General features: G+C 50.5%; 1 protein-coding gene across 4 annotated transcripts in view; it reads right to left on the bottom strand.

The window, feature by feature from the left end:
• Nucleotides 1–24716, bottom strand: part of LOC140410315 (cell adhesion molecule 3-like) — a 434594-nt gene that overhangs the window by 19360 nt on the left and 390518 nt on the right. For 3 of the 4 annotated variants that reach the window (XM_072498308.1, XM_072498306.1, XM_072498307.1), the window contains exon 7: nucleotides 11955–12127. In XM_072498308.1, coding sequence (XP_072354409.1) covers nucleotides 11955–12127 — 173 coding nt within the window. Of the gene's footprint in view, nucleotides 1–13; nucleotides 83–11954; nucleotides 12128–24716 lie in introns of all 4 variants that reach the window. The other variant, XM_072498309.1, reaches the window with a different exon arrangement.

The raw sequence follows: 24716 nt of genomic DNA, 5'->3' as shown, positions 1-24716 counted from the left end.
ATGTGGGACATACCATTGCCGATAGTAGTCGGGGTGACAGCAGCAGTGCTGGGAGGCGGGAGCCCTGTGGACGACAGGAGCCCTGTGGACGACAGGGCCCAAAGCAATCGACCAGGAGCCCGTGACACGGGAGGTGGAAAAAAGGGAGACACAAAACATATGAGGAACATAAGCCGGAAATGAAAACAAAAATAATCGATGACAATGTTGACCGTTGATTCTGTGCTGACGCTGCTGTGGAACAATCCAGGTAGGCCCTCTCCCCTCCTGCCCGTCCCCTCATTTCCCCTGCCACCTCTCCCCATCCAGTGTTTCTCCCTTTCTGGAAGTTGCTATTGAATCTGCTTCCGCCGCCCTTTCAGGCAGCACCTTCCAGATGACAACAGCTCTCTGTGTAAAAACATTTCTCCTCATCCTCAGCTCCCCCTCTGGTTCTGTCACTGATTCTCTTCAATCTGCGTCCCTCTGATTCCCCACCCTCCTGTCACTGGAAACACTTCCTCCTTCTTCACTCACCCCTTCCTGATTTTGACCGTCTCGATTCAATCCCCCCTTAACCTTCTCTGCTCTAAAGAGAACAATCCCAGCTTCTCCAGTCTTCCGCATCGACTGAAGCCCCTCATTCCCTGGAACTGTTCTGGTAAATCCTCCTCCCCACCCTCTCCGAGGCCTCTCGACATCCTTCCTGAAGTACAGGGCCCCAGAATTGGGAGCCATTTGTGGGAAATCTGGAGGCAGGAGGGATCTGTTCGGGCCTCGAACCTGCTCGCCCACTCGACCAGCCTATGGTCAGTCCTCTGCCTCCTTTCACAGCTTCCCACCCGCTCCTCCTCTCCCTCCAATCCCGCAGTGTTTCAAAATTTATATATCCCCATCTTGAATCTACTCACCGTCGGAGAATCCAGAAGATTCACAAACCCTCGGAGTGAAGGAATAACTTCTCATCTCATAGATATATAGAAGATAGGAGCAGGAGGAGGCCTTTTGGCCCTTCGAGCCTGCTCCGCCATTCATCACGATCATGGCTGATCATCCAACTCAATAGCCTAATCCTGCTTTCTCCCCATAGCCTTTGATCCCATTCTCCCCAAGTGCTATATCCAGCCGCCTCTTGAATATATTCAAAGTTTTAGTATCAACTACTTCCTGTGGTGATGAATTCCACAGGCTCACCACTTTTTGTGTGAAGAAATGTCTCCTTATCTCTGTCTGAAATGGTTTACCCTGAATCCTCAGACTGTGACCCCTGGTTCTGGACACACCATCATTGGTAACATCTTCCCTGCATCTACCCTGTCTAGTCCTGTTAGAATTTTATAAGTGTCTCTGAGATCCCCCCTCATTCTTCTGAACTCCAGTGAGAACAATCCCAACCTAGTCACTCTCTCCTCATATGACAGTCCCGCCATCCCTGGAATCAGTCTGGTAAACCTTTGCTGCACTCCCTAGAGAGTCAGAACATCCTTCCTCAGAGAAGGAGACCAAAACTGCACACAATACTCCAGGTGTGGCCTCACCAAGCCCTGTACAATTGCAGCAACACATCCCTGCTTCTATACTCAAAACCTCTCGCAATGAAGGCCAACATACCATGAGCCTTCTTTACCGCCTGCTGCACCTGCATGCTTACCTTCAGCGAATGGTGCACAAGGACACCCAGGTCTCGCTGCACACTCCCCTCTCCCAATTTACAGCCATTCAGGTAGTAATCTGCCTTCCTGTTTTTGCTTCCAAAATGAATAACCTCACATTTATCCAAATTATACTGCATCTGCCATTGGTTTGCCCACTCGCCCAACCTGTCCAGATCTTGCTGTAGGATCCCTGCATCCTCGTCACAATTCACCCTCCCACCTAATTTGGTATCATCTGCAAACTTTGAGATGTTACATTTTGTTCCCTCATCCAAATCATTAATATATATTGTGAATAGCTGGGGTCCCAGCACCGATCCCTGTGGTACCCCACTGGTTAATGTCTGCCAATTTGAAACGGACCCATTAATCCCTACTCTTTGTTTCCTCTCTGCCAACCAGTTTTCTATCCACCTCAGTACATTTCCCCAATCCCATGCGCTTTAATTTTGCACAATAATATCTTATGCGGGACTTTGTCAAATGCCTTCTGAAAGTCCAAATATACCACATCGACTGGCTGCCCCTTGTCGACTGTACTGGTTACCTCTTCAAAGATTTCCGACAGATTAATGTCAAGCATGATTTTCCCTTCATAAATCCATGCTGACTCTGACTGATCCTGCCACTGCTTTCTAAATGTTTTGCTATAAATTCCTTGATAATGGATTCAAGAATTTTCCCCTCTACCGATGTTAGGCTTACTGGTCTGCAATTCCCTGCTTTCTCTCTACCTCCCTTTTTCAATATCGGAGTGACGCGAGCTACCCTCCAATCTGCAGGGACAGTTCTAGAGTCTACAGAATCCCAGAAGATGACCACCAATGCATCCACTATTTCCAGAGCCACCTCCTTCAGCACTCTGGGATGCAGATTCTCAGGCCCTGGGGATTTATCCGCCTTCAATCCCATCAGTTTTCCCAGCACCATTTCTCTAATGTTGATCTCCCTCAGTTATTCCCTCTCACTAAACCTTTCATTCGCCAACATTTCTGGGATCTGATTTGTGTCCTCATTTGTGAAGACAGAACCAAAGTATGTATTCAATTGCTCAGCCATTTCTTTGTCCCTTATTATGAATTCCCCTATTTCTGTCTGTAGGGGGCCTACATTTCTCTTTACCAACCTCTTTATCTTCACATATCTGTAGAAACTCTTTGTGTCAGTCTTTATGTTCCCTGCAAGCTTCCTTTCATACTGTACTTTCCCCTTCTTAATCAATCCCTTCGTCCTTCTTTGCTGAATTCTAAACTGCTCCCAATCCTCAAACCTATTATTTTTCTTGGTTAATCTGTATGCTTCTTCCTTGTATCGGATGCTATTTCTAATTTCCTTTGTAAGCCATGGATTGGCCCTCTTACCCCCTTTGCTTTTGTGCCAGACAGGAATGAACAGTTGCTGTAGTTCCTCCATGCGTTCCTTGAATGTTTGCCATTGTCTATCCATTGTCATTCCTTTAAGTAACAGTCCCCAATCTATCAAGGCCAACTCACGCCTCATATCTTCATAGTTCCCTTTATTAAGATTCAGCACACTAGTTTCCGAATCAACTACTTCACTCTCCATCTTGATAAAAAATTCTATCATGTTATGGTCACTCATCCCCAAGGGGTCTCGTACAGCCAGATTGGCAATGATTCCCTTCTCATTACATAGTACCCAGTCTAAGTCCAAATGGCCACCCGCTTAACACTTCCTAGTTCTAGGTGCCCCAGTCAGGGGGCAGGAGAGTTGGGGGGTGGGGGTGGGGGGGTGGGGTGGGGGGGGGGGGGGTTGAAACAACCTATCAATATCTACCCTGTCAGAGTTTGAGACATTTCAACGAGGTCACCTCTCATTCTTCTCATTTCTGATTGACTAGTGCTGTGACTTCCAAACATGTCCCCTTTCCCCCTCTGCCCATCGCCGTGCATCCGAACCCCTCCCCAAATCCCACCCCACACCACCCCTACCAGCGCCTCCAGTGAAGAGACCATCTCCCACAAAATCCTCTTCCAAAAGTCTCCCTGGAGGAGATGGTCCCTCAATGCCAATGAGAAGGTGGGCAGGGCGATAGGGAGTGAGGAGAGCGTGGGAACTAACCCTCACACATAAAACAGTGAGAGAGAGAGAGGCAGAGAGCGACAGAAAGGCAGCGAGAGATGAAGAGAGAAACAGAGAGGAAGACAGCGAGAGAGGGAGTCAGCGAGAGAGAGAGAGAGAGAGAACGAGAGAGGGGGAGACAGCGAGAGAGAGAGAGACAGGGAGAGAGAGAGGGAGACAGCGAGAGAGGGAGACAGCGAGAGAGAGGGAGACAGCGAGAGAGAGAGAGAGAGAGAGAACAAGAGAGGGGGAGACAGCGAGAGAGAGAGAGACAGGGAGAGAGAGAGGGAGACAGCGAGAGAGGGAGACAGCGAGAGAGAGGGAGGCAGCGAGAGAGGGAGGCAGCGAGAGAGGGAGGCAGCGAGAGAGGGAGGCAGCGAGAGAGGGAGGCAGCGAGAGAGGGAGGCAGCGAGAGAGGGAGGCAGCGAGAGAGGGAGACAGCCTGAGAGGGAGACAGCCTGAGAGGGAGACAGCCTGAGAGGGAGACAGCCTGAGAGGGAGACAGCCTGAGAGGGAGACAGCGAGAGTGGGCAACAGCGAGAGAGGGAGACAGCGAGAGAGGGAGATAACGAGAGAGGGAGATAACGAGAGAGGGAGACAGCGAGAGAGGGAGACAGGGAGAGAGAGGGAGACAGCGAGAGAGGGGGAGACAGCGAGAGAGAGAGAGACAGGGAGAGAGAGAGGGAGACAGCGAGAGAGGGAGACTGCGAGAGAGGGAGACAGCGAGAGAGGGAGACAGCGAGAGAGGGAGACAGCCTGAGAGGGAGACAGCCTGAGAGGGAGACAGCCTGAGAGGGAGACAGCCTGAGAGGGAGACAGCCTGAGAGGGAGACAGCGAGAGAGGGAGACAGCGAGAGAGGGAGACAGCGAGAGAGGGAGACAGCGAGAGAGGGAGACAGCGAGAGTGGGCGACAGCGAGAGAGGGAGACAGCGAGAGAGGGAGACAGGGAGAGAGGGAGACAGGGAGAGAGGGAGACAGGGAGAGAGGGAGACAGCGAGAGAGGGAGACAGCGAGAGAGGGAGACAGCGAGAGAGGGAGACAGCGAGAGAGGGAGACAGCGAGAGAGGGAGGCAGCGAGAGAGGGAGGCAGCGAGAGAGGGAGGCAGCGAGAGAGGGAGACAGCGAGAGAGGGAAACAGCGAGAGAGGGAGACAGTGAGAGAGGGAGACAGCGAGAGAGGGAGACAGCGAGAGTGGGAGACAGCGAGAGAGGGAGACAGCGAGAGTGGGCGACAGCGAGAGAGGGAGACAGCGAGAGAGGGAGACAGCGAGAGAGGGAGACAGCGAGAGAGGGAGACAGCGAGAGAGGGAGACAGCGAGAGAGGGAGACAGCGAGAGAGGGAGACAGCGGGAGAGAGGGAGACAGCGAGAGAGAGGGAGACAGCGAGAGAGAGGGAGACAGCGAGAGTGGGCAACAGCGAGAGTGGGCAACAGCGAGAGAGGGAGACAGCGAGAGAGGGAGACAGCGAGAGAGGGAGACAGCGAGAGAGGGAGACAGCGAGAGAGGGAGACAGCGAGAGAGGGAGACAGCCTGAGAGGGAGACAGCCTGAGAGGGAGACAGCCTGAGAGGGAGACAGCCTGAGAGGGAGACAGCGAGAGTGGGCAACAGCGAGAGAGGGAGACAGCGAGAGAGGGAGACAGCGAGAGTGGGAGACAGCGAGAGTGGGAGACAGCGAGAGTGGGAGACAGCGAGAGTGGGAGACAGCGAGAGCGGGAGACAGCGAGAGAGGGAGACAGCGAGAGAGGGAGACAGCGAGAGAGGGAGACAGCGAGACAGCCTGAGAGGGAGACAGCCTGAGAGGGAGACAGCGAGAGTGGGCAACAGCGAGAGAGGGAGACAGCGAGAGAGGGAGACAGCGAGAGTGGGAGACAGCGAGAGTGGGAGACAGCGAGAGTGGGAGACAGCGAGAGTGGGAGACAGCGAGAGCGGGAGACAGCGAGAGCGGGAGACAGCGAGAGTGGGAGACAGCCTGAGAGGGAGACAGCCTGAGAGGGAGACAGCCTGAGAGGGAGACAGCCTGAGAGGGAGACAGCGAGAGTGGGCAACAGCGAGAGAGGGAGACAGCGAGAGAGGGAGACAGCGAGAGAGGGAGACAGCGAGACAGCCTGAGAGGGAGACAGGGAGAGAGAGGGAGACAGAGAGAGAGAGGGAGACAGAGAGAGAGAGAGGGAGGCAGAGAGAGGGGGAGGCAGAGAGGGGGGGAGGCCGAGAGAGGGGGAGGCAGAGAGGGGAGGAGGCCGAGAGAGGAGGAGGCCGAGAGAGGGAGGGGGAGGCCGAGAGAGGGAGGGGGAGGCCGAGAGAGGGGGAGGCCGAGAGAGGGGGAGGCCGAGAGAGAGGGAGGCCGAGAGAGAGGGAGGCCGAGAGAGAGGGAGACTGAGAGCAAGGAGGAGAGGGAGTGAAATAAGTGGGGTGAGAGAGGATTAAGAGATAAGAGGGGAGACAGAAAAATGAGGTGAAGGAGGACAGAAAGAGAGGAGGAGAGTGAAGAGGTGATTGAGGAAGAGAGGACAGAATGACAGAGATGAGGAGAAGGAGAGGTAGAAGAGGACTGAGAGGAGAGAGTGAATGGGGAGGAGGGAAAGATGAGAGCATTGTGGGAGAGGTAGCAGGAAAAAGAGTGTGAATGAGATGAAGAGAAAAGAAAGGAGGTCGAGAGATTGAAGAGAGAAGGGATGGAGGAAGAGACAAAGAGTTGGAGGAATAAACAGGAAGAAATGGAAAGGGGGTTGGATGAGAAGTTGGATGAACAAAGAACAAAGAAAAGTACAGCACAGAAACAGACCCTTCCCCCCTCCAAACCTGCGTCGACCATGCTGCCCAACTAACCTAGAACCTTCTACACTTCCGGAGTACGAATCCCTCTATTCCCATCCTATTTATGTTTTTGTCAAGACACCCCATAAACGTCACTATCATACGTGCTTCCACCACCTCCTCCGGCAGTGGGTTCCAGGCACCCACCAGCCTCTGTGTAAAAAAACGTGCCTCGTACATCTCCTCTAAACTTTGCCCCTCACACTTTAAACTTTTGCCCCCGAGTAAAGGACTCTGCCATCCTGGGAAAAAGCTTCTGACTATCCACTCTGTCCATGCCCCTTATAATTGTGAAGACTTCTATCAGTTCGCACCTCAACCTCCATCATTCCAGTGAGAACAAACCAGTGAGTTTATTCAACCTCTCCTCATAGAGAAACAATCCGAGTTTCTCCAACCTCTCCTCATAGAGAAACAATCCGAGTTTATCCAACATCTCCTCATAGAGAAACAATCCGAGTTTATCCAACCTCTCCTCATAGAGAGACAATCCGAGTTTATCCAACCTCTCCTCATAGAGAAACAATCCGAGTTTCTCCAACCTCTCCTCATAGAGAAACAATCCGAGTTTATCCAACATCTCCTCATAGAGAAACAATCCGAGTTTATCCAACCTCTCCTCATAGAGAAACAATCCGAGTTTAACCAACCTCTCCTCATAGAGAGACAATCCGAGTTTATCCAACCTCTCCTCATAGAGAAACAATCCGAGTTTCTCCAACCTCTCCTCATAGAGAAACAATCCGAGTTTATCCAACATCTCCTCATAGAGAAACAATCCGAGTTTATCCAACCTCTCCTCATAGAGAAACAATCCGAGTTTAACCAACCTCTCCTCATAGAGAAACAATCCGAGTTTAACCAACCTCTCCTCATAGAGAAACAATCCGAGTTTAACCAACCTCTCCTCATAGAGAAACAATCCGAGTTTAACCAACCTCTCCTCATAGAGAAACAATCCGAGTTTATCCAACCTCTCCTCATAGAGAAACAATCCGAGTTTATCCAACCTCTCCTCATAGAGAAACAATCCGAGTTTATCCAACATCTCCTCATAGAGAAACAATCCGAGTTAATCCAACCTCTCCTCATAGAGAAACAATCCGAGTTTATCCAACCTCTCCTCATAGAGAAACAATCCGAGTTTATCCAACATCTCCTCATAGAGAAACAATCCGAGTTAATCCAACCTCTCCTCATAGAGAAACAATCCGAGTTTATCCAACCTCTCCTCATAGAGAAACAATCCGAGTTTACCCAATCTCTCCTCATAGAGAAACAATCCGAGTTAATCCAACCTCTCCTCATAGAGAAACAATCCGAGTTTATCCAACCTCTCCTCATAGAGAAACAATCCGAGTTTATCCAACCTCTCCTCATAGAGAAACAATCCGAGTTTATCCAACCTCTCCTCATAGAGAGCCAATCCGAGTTTATCTAATCTCTCCTCATAGAGAAACAATCCGAGTTTATCCAACCTCTCCTCATAGAGAAACAATCCGAGTTTATCTAATCTCTCCTCATAGAGAAACAATCCGAGTTTATCCAACCGCTCCTCAGAGAAACAATCCGAGTTTATCCAACCTCTCCTCATAGAGAAACAATCCGAGTTTATCCAAACTCTACTCATAGAGAAACAATCCGAGTTTATCCAACCTCTCCTAAATAGAGAAACAATCCGAGTTTATCCAACCTCTACTCATAGAGAAACAATCCGAGTTTATCTAATCTCTCCTCACAGAGAAACAATCCGAGTTTATCCAACCTCTCCTCACAGAGAAACAATCCGAGTTTATCCAAACTCTACTCATAGAGACACAATCCGAGTTTATCCAACCTCTCCTCATAGAGAAACAATCCGAGTTTATCCAACCTCTCCTCACAGAGAAACAATCCGAGTTTATCCAACCTCTCCTCATCGAGAAACAATCCAAGTTTATCCAACCTGTCCTCATAGCAAAACAATCCGAGTTTATCCAACATCTCCTCATAGAGAAACAATCCGAGTTTATCCAACCTCTCCTCATAGAGAAACAATCCAAGTTTATCCAACCTGTCCTCATAGCAAAACAATCCGAGTTTATCCAACCTCTCCTCATAGAGAAACAATCCGAGTTTATCCAACCTCTCCTCATAGAGAAACAATCCGAGTTTATCCAACCTCTCCTCATAGAGAAACAATCCGAGTTTATCCAACCTCTCCTCATAGAGAAACAATCCGAGTTTATCCAACCTCTCCTCATAGAGAAACAATCTGAGTTTATCCAACCTCTCCTCATAGAGAAACAATCCTAGTTTATCCAACCTCTCCTCTTAGAGAAACTATCTCAGTTTAGCCAACCTCTCCTCATAGCAAAACAATCCGAGTTTATCCAACCTCTCCTCATAGCAAAACAATCCGAGTTTAACCAACCTCCCCTCATCGAGAAACTATCTCAGTTTACCCAACCACTCCTCACAGAGAAACAATCCGAGCTTATCCAACCACTCCTCATAGAGAAACAATCCGAGCTTATCCAACCTCTCCTCATAGAGAAACAATCCGAGTTTACCCAATCTCTCCTCATAGAGAAACAATCCGAGTTTATCCAAACTCTCCTCATAGAGAAACAATCCGAGTTTATCCAAACTCTCCTCATAGAGAAACAATCCGAGTTTATCCAACCTGTCCTCATGGAGAAACAATCCGAGTTTATCCAACCTCTCCTCATAGAGAAACAATCCGAGTTTATCCAACCTCTCCTCATAGAGAAACAATCCGAGTTTATCCAACCTCTCCTCATAGAGAAACAATCCAAGTTTATCCAACCTCTCCTCATAGAGAAACAATCCGAGTTTATCCAAACTCTCCTCATAGGGAAACAATCCGAGTTTATCCAACCTCTCCTCATAGAGAAACTATCTCAGTTTACCCAACCACTCCTCACAGAGAAACAATCCGAGCTTATCCAACCTCTCCTCATAGAGAAACAATCCGAGTTTACCCAATCTCTCCTCATAGAGAAACAATCCGAGTTTATCCAAACTCTCCTCATAGGGAAACAATCCGAGTTTATCCAAACTCTCCTCATAGAGAAACAATCCGAGTTTATCCAACCTGTCCTCATGGAGAAACAATCCGAGTTTATCCAACCTCTCCTCATAGAGAAACAATCCGAGTTTATCCAACCTCTCCTCATAGAGAAACAATCCGAGTTTATCCAACCTCTCCTCATAGAGAAACAATCCAAGTTTATCCAACCTCTCCTCATAGAGAAACAATCCGAGTTTATCCAAACTCTCCTCATAGGGAAACAATCCGAGTTTATCCAACCTCTCCTCATAGAGAAACAATCCGAGTTTATCCAACCTGTCCTCATAGAGAAACAATCCGAGTTTATCCAACCTCTCCTCATAGAGAAACAATCCGAGTTTATCCAACCTGTCCTCATGGAGAAACAATCCGAGTTTATCCAACCTCTCCTCATAGAGAAACAATCCGAGTTTATCCAACCTCTCCTCATAGAGAAACAATCCGAGTTTATCCAACCTCTCCTCATAGAGAAACAATCCGAGTTTATCCAACCTCTCCTCATAGAGAAACAATCCGAGTTTATCCAATCTCTCCTCATAGCAAAACAATCCGAGCTTATCCAACCTCTCCTCATAGAGAAACAATCCGAGTTTATCCAACCTCTCCTCATAGAGAAACAATCAGAGTTTATCCAACCTGTCCTCATAGAGAAACAATCCGAGTTTATCCAACCTCTCCTCATAGAGAAACATTCCGAGTTTATCCAACCTCTCCTCATAGAGAAACAATCCGAGTTTATCCAACCTCTCCTCATAGAGAAACAATCAGAGTTTATCCAACCTCTCCTCATAGAGAAACAATCTGAGCGTATCCAACATCTCCTCATAGAGAAACAATCCGAGTTTATCCAAACTCTCTTCAGAGCAAGGGAAGGAATAAGATATTACAGAACAAGTGAAGGAACAGAAGAGGCAATCTCCGATCTAAACCCACACTAAATGTGGGACCTTTGCCCGAAATCTGTGGAATTCCTCACCCATAACCCCCTCCCCTCATCCGGCCCAAATGAAGAGTCTCACATCTCAAAACCAAATGGCAAATGAAGGATGATCTGGTCACTGACTAGGCCCATTCACCTGCTCCCTCCTCCACTCCAGAGCACTGGTCACTGACTCGGCCCATCCACCTGCTCCCTCCTCCCCACTCCAGAGCACTGGTCACTGACTAGGCCCATCCACCTGCTCCCTCCTCCCCACTCCAGAGCACTGGTCACTGACTAGGCCCATCCACCTGCTCCCTCCTCCACACTCCAGAGCACTGGTCACTGACTCGGCCCATCCACCTGCTCCCTATCCACACTCCAGAGCACTGGTCACTGCCTGGGCCTGTCCACCTGCTCCCTCCTCCACACTCCAGAGCACTGGTCATTGCCTGGGCCTGTCCACCTGCTCCCTCCTCCACACTCCAGAGCATTGGTCACTGCCTGGGCCTGTCCACCTGCTCCCTCCTCCACACTCAAGAGCACTGGTCACTGACTCGGCCCATCCACCTGCTCCCTATCCACACTCCAGAGCACTGGTCACTGCCTGGGCCTGTCCACCTGCTCCCTCCTCCACACTGCAGAGCACTGGTCACTGCCTGGGCCTCTCTATCTGCTCCCTCCTCCACACTCCAGAGCACTGGTCACTGACTCGGCCTATACACCTGCTCCCTCCTCCACACTCCAGAGCACTGGTCACTGCCTGGGCCTGTCCACCTGCTCCCTCCTCCACACTCCAGAGCACTGGTCACTGCCTGGGCCCGTCCACCTGCTCCCTCCTCCACACTCCAGAGCACTGGTCACTGCCTGGGCCTCTCTATCTGCTCCCTCCTCCACACTCCAGAGCACTGGTCACTGACTGGGCCCATCCACCTGCTCCCTCCTCCACACTCCTGAGCACTGGTCACTGCCTGGGCCTGTCCACCTGCTCCCTCATCCACACTCCAGAGCACTGGTCACTGACTCGGCCCATCCACCTGCGCCCTCCTCCACACTCCAGCGCACTGGTCATTGCCTGGGCCTGTCCACCTGCTCCCTCCTCCACACTCCAGAGCACTGGTCACTGCCTGGGCCTGTGTACCTGCTCCCTCCTCCACACTCAAGAGCACTGGTCACTGCCTGGGCCTGTCCACCTGCTCCCTCCTCCACACTCCAGAGCACTGGTCACTGCCTGGGCCTGTCCACCTGCTCCCTCCTCCACACTCCAGAGCACTGGTCACTGCCTGGGCCTGTCCACCTGCTCCCTCCTCCACACTCCAGAGCACTGGTCACTGCCTGGGCCTGTCCACCTGCTCCCTCCTCTACACTCCAGAGCACTGGTCACTGCTTGGGCCTGTCCACCTGCTCCCTCCACCACGCCCGAGGGCTCACCATGCACAGTGAGTGAGTAATTCTTGTATCCGGTCCCAATGAAGTTGACCGCGGCGCATCGATACATCCCATCATCGCTCTTATTCAGGTAACTAAATGTCAGATTCTCACTCCTGGGAATTGCTCGGTCTGACAGCTCCGCATTGAACTTTATCCAGGAGAACACGCTCGGTCTGGAAAACAGGAAATCAGGGAATTATCGCAAAGGGACCTCTTGTGGCACTGCCCACATCACATGAGTTAGACACAGAGAAATTCATCCTCTACACTGTCCCACCAAACACTCCCAGGACAGGTACAGCACGGGGTTAGATACAGAGTAAAGCTCCCTCTGCACTGTCCCCACCAAACACTCCCAGGACAGGTACAACACGGAGTTAGATACAGAGTAAAGCTCCCTCTACACTGTCCCCACCAAACACTCCCAGGACAGGTGCAGCACGGGGTTAGATATAGAGTAAAGCTCCCTCTGCACTGTCCCCATCAACACTCTCAGGACAGGTACAGCACGGGGTTAGATACAGAGTAAAGCTCCCCCTACACTCCCCATCAAACACTCCCAGGAAAGGTACTGCGCGGGGTCAGATACAGAGTAAAGCTCCGTCTACACCGTCCCCATCAAACACTCCCAGGACAGGTACAGCACGGGGTTAGATACAGAGTAAAGCTCCCTCTTCACTGTCCCCATCAAACACTCCCAGGACAGGTACTGCACGGGTACAGATACAGAGTAAAGCTCCCTCTACACTGTCCCCATCAAACACGCCCAGGACAGGTACAGCACGGGGTTAGATACAGAGTAAAGCTCCCTCTACACTCTCCCCATCAAACATTCCCAGGACAGGTACAGCACGGGGTTAGATACAGAGTAAAGCTCCCTCTACACTGTCCCCATCAAACATTCCCAGGGCAGGTGCAGCACGGGGTTAGATACAGAGTAAAGCTCCCTCTACACTGTCCCCATCAAACACGCCCAGGGCAGGTACTGCACGGGGTTAGATACAAAGTAAAGCTCCCTCTACACTGTCCCCATCCAACACTCCCAGGACAGGTACAGCACGGGGTCAGATACAGAGTAAAGCTCCTTCTACACTGTCCCCATCAAACACTCCCAGGGCAGGTACAGCACGGGGTAGATACGGAGTAAAGCTCCCTCTACACTGTCCCCATCAAATACTCCCAGGACAGGTACAGCACAGGGTTAGATACAGAGTAAAGCTCCTTCTACACTGTCCCCATCAAACACTCCTAGGACAGGCACAGCACGGGGTTAGATACAGAGTAAAGCTCCCTATACACTGTCCCCATCAAACACTCCCAGGACAGGTACAGCACGGGGTTAGATACAGAGTAAAGCTCCCTCTACACAGTCCCTATCCAACACCCCCAGGACAGGTACAGCACGGGGTTAGATACAGAGTAAAGCTCCCTCTACACTGTTCCCATCAAACACACCCAGGGCAGGTACTGCACGGGGTTAGATACAGAATAATGCTCCTTCTACACTGTCCCCATCAAACGCTCGCAGGACAGGTACAGCACGGGGTTAGATACAGAGTAAAGCTCCCTATACACTGTCCCCATCAAACACTCCCAGGACAGGTACAGCACGGGGTTAGATACAGAGTAAAGCTCCCTCTACACAGTCCCCATCCAACACTCCCAGGACAGGTACAGCACGGGGTTAGATACAGAGTAAAGCTCCCTCTACACTGTCCCCATCAAATACTCCCAGGACAGGTACAGCACAGGGTTAGATACAGAGTAAAGCTCCTTCTACACTGTCCCCATCAAACACTCCCAGGACAGGTACAGCACGGGGTTAGATACAGAGTAAAACTCCCTATACACTGTCCCCATCAAACACTCCCAGGACAGGTACAGCACGGGGTTAGATACGGAGTAAAGATCCCTTTACACTGTCCCCATCAAATACTCCCAGGACAGGTACAGCACGGGGTTAGATACGGAGTAAAGATCCCTCTACACTGTCCCCATCAAATACTCCCAGGACAGGTACAGCACAGGGTTAGATACAGAGTAAAGCTCCTTCTACACTGTCCCCATCAAACACTCCCAGGACAGGTACAGCACGGGGTTAGATACAGAGTAAAGCTCCCGATACACTGTCCCCATCAAACACTCCCAGGACAGGTACAGCACGGCGTTAGATACAGAGTAAAGCTCCCTCTACACAGTCCCCACCAAACACTCCCAGGACAGGTACAGCACGGAGTTAGATACAGAGTAAAGCTCCCTCTACACTGTCCCCACCAAACACTCCCAGGACAGGTGCAGCACGGGGTTAGATATAGAGTAAAGCTCCCTCTGCACTGTCCCCATCAACACTCTCAGGACAGGTACAGCACGGGGTTAGATACAGAGTAAAGCTCCCCCTACACTCCCCATCAAACACTCCCAGGAAAGGTACTGCGCGGGGTCAGATACAGAGTAAAGCTCCGTCTACACCGTCCCCATCAAACACTCCCAGGACAGGTACAGCACGGGGTTAGATACAGAGTAAAGCTCCCTCTTCACTGTCCCCATCAAACACTCCCAGGACAGGTACTGCACGGGTACAGATACAGAGTAAAGCTCCCTCTATACTGTCCCCATCAAACACGCCCAGGACAGGTACAGCACGGGGTTAGATACAGAGTAAAGCTCCCTATACACTGTCCCCATCAAACACTCCCAGGACAGGTACAGCACAGGGTTAGATACAGAGTAAAGCTCCCTCTACACAGTCCCCATCCAACACTCCCAGGACAGGTACAGCACGGGGTTAGATACAGAGTAAAGCTCCCTCTACACTGTCCCCATCAAATACTCCCAGGACAGGTACAGCACAGGGTTAGATACAGAGTAAAGCTCCTTCTACACTGTCCCCATCAAACACTCCCAGGACAGGTACAGCACGGGGTTAGATACAGAGTAAAACTCCCTATACACTGTCCCCATCAAACACTCCCAGGACAGGTACAGCACGGGGTTAGATACGGAGTAAAGATCCCTCTACACTGTCCCCATCAAATACTCCCAGGACAGGTACAGCACGGGGTTAGATACGGAGTAAAGATCCCTCTACACTGTCCCCATCAAACATTCCCAGGGCAGGTGCAGCACGGGGTTAGATACAGAGTAAAGCTCCCTCTACACTGTCCCCATCAAACACGCCCAGGGCAGGTACTGCACGGGGTTAGGTACAAAGTAAAGCTCCCTCTACACTGTCCCCATCCAACACTCCCAGGACAGGTACAGCACGGGGTCAGATACAGAGTAAAGCTCCTTCTACACTGTCCCCATCAAACACTCCCAGGGCAGGTACAGCACGGGGTAGATACGGAGTAAAGCTCCCTCTACACTGTCCCCATCAAATACTCCCAGGACAGGTACAGCACAGGGTTAGATACAGAGTAAAGCTCCTTCTACACTGTCCCCATCAAACACTCCTAGGACAGGCACAGCACGGGGTTAGATACAGAGTAAAGCTCCCTATACACTGTCCCCATCAAACACTCCCAGGACAGGTACAGCACGGGGTTAGATACAGAGTAAAGCTCCCTCTACACAGTCCCCATCCAACACTCCCAGGACAGGTACAGCACGGGGTTAGATACAGAGTAAAGCTCCCTCTACACTGTTCCCATCAAACACACCCAGGGCAGGTACTGCACGGGGTTAGATACAGAGTAATGCTCCTTCTACACTGTCCCCATCAAACACTCCCAGGACAGGTACAGCACGGGGTTAGATACAGAGTAAAGCTCCCTATACACTGTCCCCATCAAATACTCCCAGGGCAGGTACAGCACAGGGTTAGATACAGAGTAAAGCTCCTTCTACACTGTCCCCATCAAACACTCCCAGGTCAGGTACAGCACGGGGTTAGATACAGAGTAAAACTCCCTATACACTGTCCCCATCAAACACTCCCAGGACAGGTACAGCACGGGGTTAGATACGGAGTAAAGATCCCTCTACACTGTCCCCATCAAATACTCCCAGGACAGGTACAGCACGGGGTTAGATACGGAGTAAAGCTCCCTCGACACTGTCCCCATCAAACACTTCCAGGACAGGTACAGCACGGGGTTAGATACAGAGTAAAGCTCCCTCTACACTGTCCCCATCAAACACTCCCAGTACAGGTACAGCACGGGGTCAGATACAGAGTAAAGCTCCCTCGACACTGTCCCCATCAAACACGCCCAGGACAGGTACAGCACGGGGTTAGATACAGAGTAAAGCTCCCTCTACACTCTCCCCATCAAACACTCCCAGGACAGGTACAGCACGGGGTTCGATACAGAGTAAAGCTCCCTCTACTTACTGTTGGGGGTTTCCAGCTGAATCCAGTCGGAGTGAGGATAGAGTGACTGCTGGGTAAGTAGTAAAGATTTAAATCGTTTGCCCGGGCCCATAACAGCTGATTGCTGTTGTCGTGCGGGGCGCAGTGGTTGCTGGTTAAGTGTTTTATTTTTACCTGTATTTAAGTTGGGCGGTTCCTAAGCCCTAGGCACTACACTTGTAGTGTCCCCCACCCTTCCACCTCCTCCAACCTAAGGGGTAGAGTGAATAACAGGTAAGCTCTTTCTTTCTTTTTCTGTTTTATCCACAAGCTAGCTCGAGGGGATGGCAGGGAAGGCAGTGCAATGTTCCTCCTGCAGAATGTTTGAGGTGAGGGACGCCGTCAGTGTCCCTGCTGATTTCATCTGTGGGAAGTGCACCCATTTCCAGCTCCTCAGAAACCGCGTTAGGGAACTGGAGCTGGAGCTGGATGAACTTCGGATCATTCAGGAGGCAGAGGTGGTCATAGATAGTAGCTTCAGGGATGTAGTTACTCTGAAGAATGAAGATAGATGGGTGATGGTGAGAGGGGCTGGGAGGAAGCAGTCAGTACAGGGATCCCCTGTGGCCGTTCCCCTCAGTAACAAGTATACCGCTTTGGATACTGTTGAGGGGGACGACCTACCAGGGGTAAGCCACGGTGAACAGATCTCCAGCACTGAGTCTGTCCCTGTGGCTCAGAAGGGAAGGAGGGAGAGCAGGAGAGCAATAGTTATTGGGGATCGATAGTTAGAGGGACAGATAGACGGTTCTGTGGCAGCGAAAGAGACTCACGGATGGTATGTTGCCTCCCGGGTGCCAGGGTCCGTGATGTCTCGGATCGTGTTTTCAGAATCCTTAAAGGGGAGGGGGAACAGTCACAAGTCGTGGTACACATTTTGGTACCAACGACATAGGTAAGAGAAGGGACGGGGATTTAAAACAGGAATTTAGGGAGCTAGGGTGGAAGCTGAGAGCCAGGACAAACCATGTTGTCATCTCTGGTTTGTTGCCGGTGCCACGTGCTAGTGAGGTGAGGAACAAGGAGAGAGTGCAGATAAACACGTGGCTGCAGGGATGGTGTAGGAGGGAGCGTTTCAGTTACGTGGATAATTGGAGCACATTCTGGGGAAGGTGGGACTTGTGCAGACAGGACGGTTTGCACCTGAACCAGAGGGGCACCAATAACCTGGGAGTGAAATCTGCTACGGTTCTTCGGGGGGGGGGGATTTAAACTAATTTGTCAGGGGGATGGGAAAACGAGCTGTAGTCCAGAAGCCAGTGTTGAGAGTAGTGAGGTACTGAGGAGGGTATCAGGGTCGCAGGAGTGTACCAGCAGACCGGAAGGTGGGTTGAAGTGTGTCTACTTGAATGCAAGGAGCATCCAGAATAAGGTAGGTGAACTTGGAGCGTGGATTGGTACTTGGGACTACGATGTTGTGGGCATTACGGAGACATGGTTAGAACAGGGACAGGAATGGTTGTTGGAAGTTCCGGAGTATAAATGTTTCAGTAAGAGGAGGGAAGGTGGTCAAAGAGGTGGAGGAGTAGCATTGTTAATCAAGGATAGTTTAACGGCTGCAGAAAGGCAGTTTGAAGGGGATCTGCCTACTGAGGTAATATCGGCTGAAGTTAGAAATAGGAAAGGAGCGGTCACGTTGTTAGGAGTTTTCTATAGGCTCCAAAATAGTTCAGAGATGTGGAGGAAGAAATTGCAAAACAGATTATGGAGAGGTGTGGAGGTCTCAGGGTAGTTGTCAAGGGTGACTTTAACTTTCCAATTATTGATTGGAATCTCTATAGGTCAAACAGTTCGGATGGGGCAGTTTTTGCACAGTGTGTGCAGAAGGGATTCCTGACACATTATGTGGATAGGCCGACAAGAGGTGGGGCCACATTGAATCTGGTACTGGGTAATGAACCGGGCCAAGTGTTAGATTTGTTTGTGGGAGAGCACTTTGGAGATAGTGACCACAATTCACTATTGCAATGGAGAATGATAGGGCCATACAGCAGGGTAAGGTTTATAATTGGGGGAGGGGTAATTATGATGCGATTAGACAAGAATTAGGGAGCATAAGATGGGAACAGAAACTATCAGGGAAAGGCACAAATGAAAAGTGGAGTTTGTTCAAGGAACAAATACTGCGTGTCCTTGATAGGTATGTCCCTGTCAGGCAGGGAGGAAATTGCCGTGTGAGGGAACCATGGTTCACAAAAGAGGTTGAATGTCTTGTCAAGAGGAAAAAGGAAGAGGATGTAAGGATGAGAAAACAGGGTTCAGGTGGGTCGCTTGAGTGTTACAAGGTAGCAAGGAATGAAATGAAAAAAGGGCTTAGAAGAGCTAGGAGGGGGCATGAGAAGTCCTTGGTGGGTCGGATCAAGGAAAACCCCAAGGCTTTCTACACTTATGTGAGAAATAAAAGAATGACCAGGGTGAGGTTAGGACCGGTCAAGGACAGTAGTGGGAACCTGTGCATGGAGTCAGAAGAGATCGGAGAGGCGTTGAATGAATACTTTTCTTCAGTGTTCACCGAGGAGAGGGGCCATGTTTTTGAGGATGTGTGTGATATAGGCGGGTAGGCTGGGGGAGGTAGATGTTCTGAGGAAGGATGGATTAGCAATTTTGAAAAACCTTAGGGTCGACAAGTCCCCTGGGCCAGTTGGGATATATCCTAGGGTTCTTTGGGAGGCAAGGGATGAGATTGCAGAGCCTTTGGCTTTGATCTTTGGATCCTCACTGTCCATGGGGAGGACTGGAGAGTGGCGAATGTTGTTCCTCTGTTCAAGAAAGGGAATAGGAATGACCCTGGTAATTACAGGCCGGTTAGTCTTACTTTGGTGGTCGGTAAGTTAATGGAAAAGGTCCTGAAGGATAGGAGTTATGACCATTTGGAAAGATGCTGCTTAATCCGGGATAGTCAACACGGATTCGTGAAGGGTAAGTCTTGCCTCAAAAATTTGATTGAATTATTTGAGGAGGTAACTAAGTGTGTAGATGAGGGTAGAGCAGTTGATGTCGTATACATGGATTTCAGTAAGGCGTTTGATAAAGTTCCCCATGGTCATCTCATGAAGAAAGTAAGGAGGTGTGGGATAGAGGGAAATTTGGCCAATTGGATAAGTAACTGGCTATCACATAGAAGACAGAGGATGGTGGTGGATGGAAAATTTTCAGACTGGAGACCAGTTAGCAGCGGTGTACCACAGGGATCAGTGCTGGGTCCTCTGCTATTTGTGATTTTTATCAATGACTTGGAGGAGGGGGCTGAAGGGTGGGGCAGTAAATTTGCTGATGACACCAAGATTGGTGGAGTAGTGGATAATGTGGAGGGCTGTTGTAGGCTGCAAAGAGACATTGATAGAATGCAGAGCTGGGCCGAAAAATGGCAGATGGAGTTTAACCCTGATAAGTGCGAGGCGATTCATTTTGGTAGAAAACATTTGAATGCGGATTACAGGGTCAACAGCAGGGTTCTGAGGAATGTGGAGGAACAGAGCGATCTTGGGGCACATGTCCACAGATCTCTGAAGGTTGCCACTCAAGTGGATAGAGCCGTGAAGAAGGCCTATAGTGTGTTAGCGTTTATTAACAGGGGGCTTGAGTTTAAGAGCCGTGGGGTTATGCTGCAACTATACATGACCCTGGTGAGACCACATTTGGAGTATTGTGTGCAGTTCTGGTCACCTCATTATAGGAAGGGTGTGGAAGCATTGGAAAGGGTGCAAAGGAGATTTACCAGGATGCTGCCTGGACTGGAGGGTAGGTCTGATGAGGAAAGGTTGAGGGAGCGAGGGCTTTTCTCTTTGGAGCGGAGGAGGATGAGAGGCGACTTAAGAGGTTTATAAGATGATGAGGAGGAGAGAAAGAGTGGATGTTCAGAGACTATTTCCTCGGGTGCATATAGCTGTTACAAGGCGGCAGAAGTATAAGGTTCAGGATGGGAGGTTTTGGAGGGATGTCCGAGGTAATTTCTTTACTCAGAGAGTGGTTAGGGTGTGGAATGGACTGCCTGCATGCACATGGAGCACACCAGAAGGGAGTGGGATAGCTTGATCTTGGTTTCTGACAATGCTCGGTACAACATTGAGGGCCGAAGGGCCTGTTCTGTGCTGTACTGTTCTATGTTCCATGTTCTATGTCCCCATTAGTCACTCCCAGGACAGGAACATCACGGGTTAGATACAGAGTAAAGCTCCATCTACACCGTCCCCATTAAACATTCCCAGGACAGGTACAGCACTGGGTTAGATGCAGAGCAAAGCTCTCTCTACACTGTCCCTATCAAACACTCCCAGGACAGGTACAGCACTGGGTTAGATACAGAGAAAAGCTCCATCTACACTGTCCCCATCAAACACTCCCAGGACAGGTACAGCACGGGGTTAGATACAGAGTAAAGCTCCCTCTACACTGTTATAGCCACCTGGGTTGGCCAACTCCCGACGCAAAATGGAGAACAGCAAAGGCTGCGGGGAAATTCAGCCAACAGAGGCAGAAACTAGCAGGTGCTAGTTTACTGTGTATTAAACTCTGCAAAAGCCCAGACAGCATCGATACAAGCAGCCATCAGCATAATAATGTAGCGGCCATCTACATACTAAGGAGCGATCCCCGGGAACAATCAAAACATTTGGGATAAACAAAGTATAGCCAGACTCCTCGGCGCCAGCAGGAGCCAACACAAAAGAGGTTAACGGACACCTCAAGACCGTCCATCGATCAGGGAACCGCTCCAGTATTGGAGAAATCGAACCAAGCGATTGGAACAAAGTCCAATCAGTTGAAACCAGGTACGGGGTCCGCCCCGAAAAGCGGAAAGCCCCTGGGGACTATAAAGTTAAGCCCCCAAGTTCAAATCGTTCTTCTTGACCGGGTCACTCAGCAACGCGAACCAACCCTTGACGGTGACCGCTTCAGCTGCCGCCAAGATCCAGTAAGTCTTAAGTCAACGCTCGCTACAAGATAGGCGCTCCTAGCTACCAGTCCGTACCAACTTCGAATCCCGCAGACTCAGAACCCGAACGAAAGGCCACTTGATCCCCTGACCTGGTGGGACAGTCCGAAGCTAAGTATAGGACGGTTAGTTGTAGAAGTAGCTTAGAAGTAGAATTTATGCATGAGTAGTGATTACTGTGTACAATAAATGTGCTTTGATTTGAATCTTACTAATCGGTGTATTGAGTTATTGGGCATTACTTGAACTTGAACCTCGTGGCGGTATCATAAAGATACCTGGCGACTCGAGAGCAAAGGTTATAAAACAGAGCCAATTGAACCAACCAAAAGTTAGCAACATATTACTGGCGACATCCTGATGGGACCCGATCTAGAAGTGGAAAACCACTCCGGGAGAACTCAAAAATTTGAATTAGAGATCCAATTGGGAACAGAAAACCACAAGTGTTCAAGCAGTTCTGATCAATCCTCATAAATTCGGAAGTGTGTGTATGCATGCGTAACTAACAGGGCTATAAGGTAATACTGATAGATTTTTTGTTGCGACAAAACTGTCGGGGGTTTGTATTTTAGAAAATAGCGAAAGCCGTACCCGTAATTACAGCACCGCCTTAGTCCCCCTCGTTCCAAATTTAAAAGAAGCATTCGGATAAGAAAGATGGCAATGTAGGCAATGCAACGCCTCATGAACCCAGAAGAATTTGCGGTCGCAGCGACTAGCAGCAGTAGAGTAGGACAGTGTTCCGTTTGGGAAGAGGAAATGAGGAAGTACCTCAAAGGGAAAGGATGGCCCCTTTGGAGCAAATTCTGTAGCAATGAGGAAACGGGTCCCAGGAGTATAGGACATACTTGGTGCGAGAACCTGAGCGAGATTCACAAGAGGAGCTTAGGAAAAGCTCGCAAGCCGATGGCAATCGTGTACTGCTTGGCACAATTGCGAGGCAGAGGAGGTCGTTAGGACGCTCCGGAAAGAGATAGAAGGCATACATCGAATGAGCAAGGTCGATGTCAGTGAGGTAGAAACAGAGAACATAGAGTTAAGGAGGAAGTTGGCAGCAAAAGACAGAGAGGTGGATGATGCCAAGAGGGCACACCAGTCTTGTCTGGCGCACTTAAGCAGCTTCCAGTCCCAGTACGAAAAGGCCTATCAGGCCACGTAACGTGCAGTCCTGGTACGAGAGGAAACCGAGAAGCAGGTAGAAGCGTTACAGAGACAGTGTAGCGATCTAAAGGCAACGTTAAGAGCACTCCATGCTGCCACCACAGAGCAAAGACAAAGCTCACTGGACCACGCAAAGTGCCGGAAGCAGATTGCAGAACTGCAATCTCTGCTTTCAGTTCAAAAAGGATTCCAGGAAACCTTTGGAGCAAAATTATATGAGGAAGACGGCCCTGATTGGGAAGAGTTAATGAGACAGCGCAGAAATATGTTCAGGGAACATGGGCGCAGGGAAAGCCCCAAAGGAGAAAAGCGCCCCAACCCCCCACAGAGCAGATAGTTCCGGCTCCAATGAACCCAGTAACCACCCACCGCACAGCCACATCGGACAACACGGAATTTCTGTACACCACCCCCTTAACAGTGACCCAATTACGGGACGCGTGGGAGAAAATCACACCGTTCCTCCCCACCTCAGACCCCCACTACTTCTTTGCCAGAGTAAAGCAGCAGGCGACCATGTACGGCCTGGATGAGCGAGAGCACGTAAAGCTCACAGCTTTGAGTTTGGACCCTTCGGTCGTAGCAGCCCTTCCCGACCCACAGAACGTAGGAGGAGGCACCCTTGCAGAAATGCATACCGCGGTCCCAGACGCGATCGGGTATAACCGGGGTGACCCCGTAGATGGCCTCAATAAACGCAGGCAAAAGAAATCCGAGCACCCCACAGCGTTTGCTGGACGCCTGTGGATCCATTTTGCAGGGGTTTTCGGAGACTTAGACCGTGCCCATTTGTCCCCAGACAACGTGGCCAAATGGACCCGCACCCTTATCTCCCATGCCACAGAAACAGGACAAAAAGCTTGTGCGAATTATGATTCCTCAGAGGAGGCTCATAATGAGAAATGGGTCATAAAAAGATTGTCCCGCACCTGGGAGCAGTCTGTACAAAACAAACCTGCAGTTAAAAATCCCGAAGAACAGCAGGCAGAAGCAGACATACATGCAGTTAAGGCACACCAGAACCCCGCATGGCTAAATGAAGGCACGAACAGCCCCCCACAAAAGTCACAGGAGTGTTACAACTGTGGACAGTTGGGACACTTTGCAAGAGAGTGCAATGCCCCACGAAAGCCACAGAGAACCCAGCAGACGGGCACTCTAAGTAAGAATAAGAAAGAGCCCATACATAGTGTGAGCACCCGTTCGGATCAGACAGACTTGACCGGAACGGACTGACGGTGTACAGGCTCCCCCAGTTGGGTCTGCAACACCCTTTGGGATAGGTCCGGATGACCGGTAGTCGCAGCAAAGATACGGGGACAGCCCATCGAGTTTGTCTGGGACACAGGAGGGTCCCGCACCACAATAAGTTCCTCCACCATGTTTCAAAAGGACACGTGACCCACTACAGCCACCATCACCCTCAGCGGTTTTACAGGCCACGCACAGCAGGGACATATCACAACCCCTGTACCATTTCAAATCAGCACCATCACCACCAAGCACCCCATAGTTTTAGTCGACCTGCCCCACACAGCAGAACACATTTTGGGCATAGACTTTATGAATTCCCACAGTCGAACTTCCGGGTGCGGCGATGACCAGCTAAGTCGCACGTTTCGGCAGCTCCCGTTGGAACGGACTTTTGGGCTCTTAATAGGAGCCCCAACGGCAATTTAAACGGCCAAAAACACTGTGCGGTAAACCAGAAGGGAATCCCCCCGGACACGCATGGAAAAGGGAGAGGATAGCGGCCGGATTGCGGCGGATCCTCTGGAGCAGCGGCAAGGAAGGGAAGCTCAAAGCAAGATGGCGTCGGAAGGTGGCCGTTTGTTATGGGGCCCGGAGCAACAAGAGTTCCTGCGGCGCTGTGTGGAAGAGCTGAAGAAGGAGTTGAAGAAGGAGCTGTTGGCCCCGATATTACAGGCGATTGAAGGGCTAAAGGAGGAGCAGAGGACCCAAGAGCTGGAGCTTCGGGTCGTGAAGGCAAAGACTGCTGAAAACGAAGATGAAATACAGGGCCTGGTGGTGAAGGCAGAGACGCACGAGGCGCAGCACAAAAGGTGTGTGGAGAGGCTGGAAGCACTGGAGAATAATTCGAGGAGGAAGAATTTAAGAGTCCTGGGTCTTCCCGAAGGCGCAGAAGGGGCGGACGTCGGGTCATATGTGAGCACGATGCTTCCCTCGCTAATGGGATCGGAGGCCCCGACGGGCCCTTTGGAGGTGGAGGGAGCTTATCGAGTTCTGGCGCGAAGACCAAAGGCTGGAGAGATACCTCGAGCTATAGTGGTGAGGTTTCTCCGCTACAGTG

The sequence above is a fragment of the Scyliorhinus torazame genome, chromosome 4, assembly GCF_047496885.1.
Source record: "Scyliorhinus torazame isolate Kashiwa2021f chromosome 4, sScyTor2.1, whole genome shotgun sequence".
NCBI classification, from domain to species: Eukaryota; Metazoa; Chordata; class Chondrichthyes; order Carcharhiniformes; family Scyliorhinidae; genus Scyliorhinus; species Scyliorhinus torazame.
This window is presented reverse-complemented; position numbering and strand designations above follow the sequence as displayed.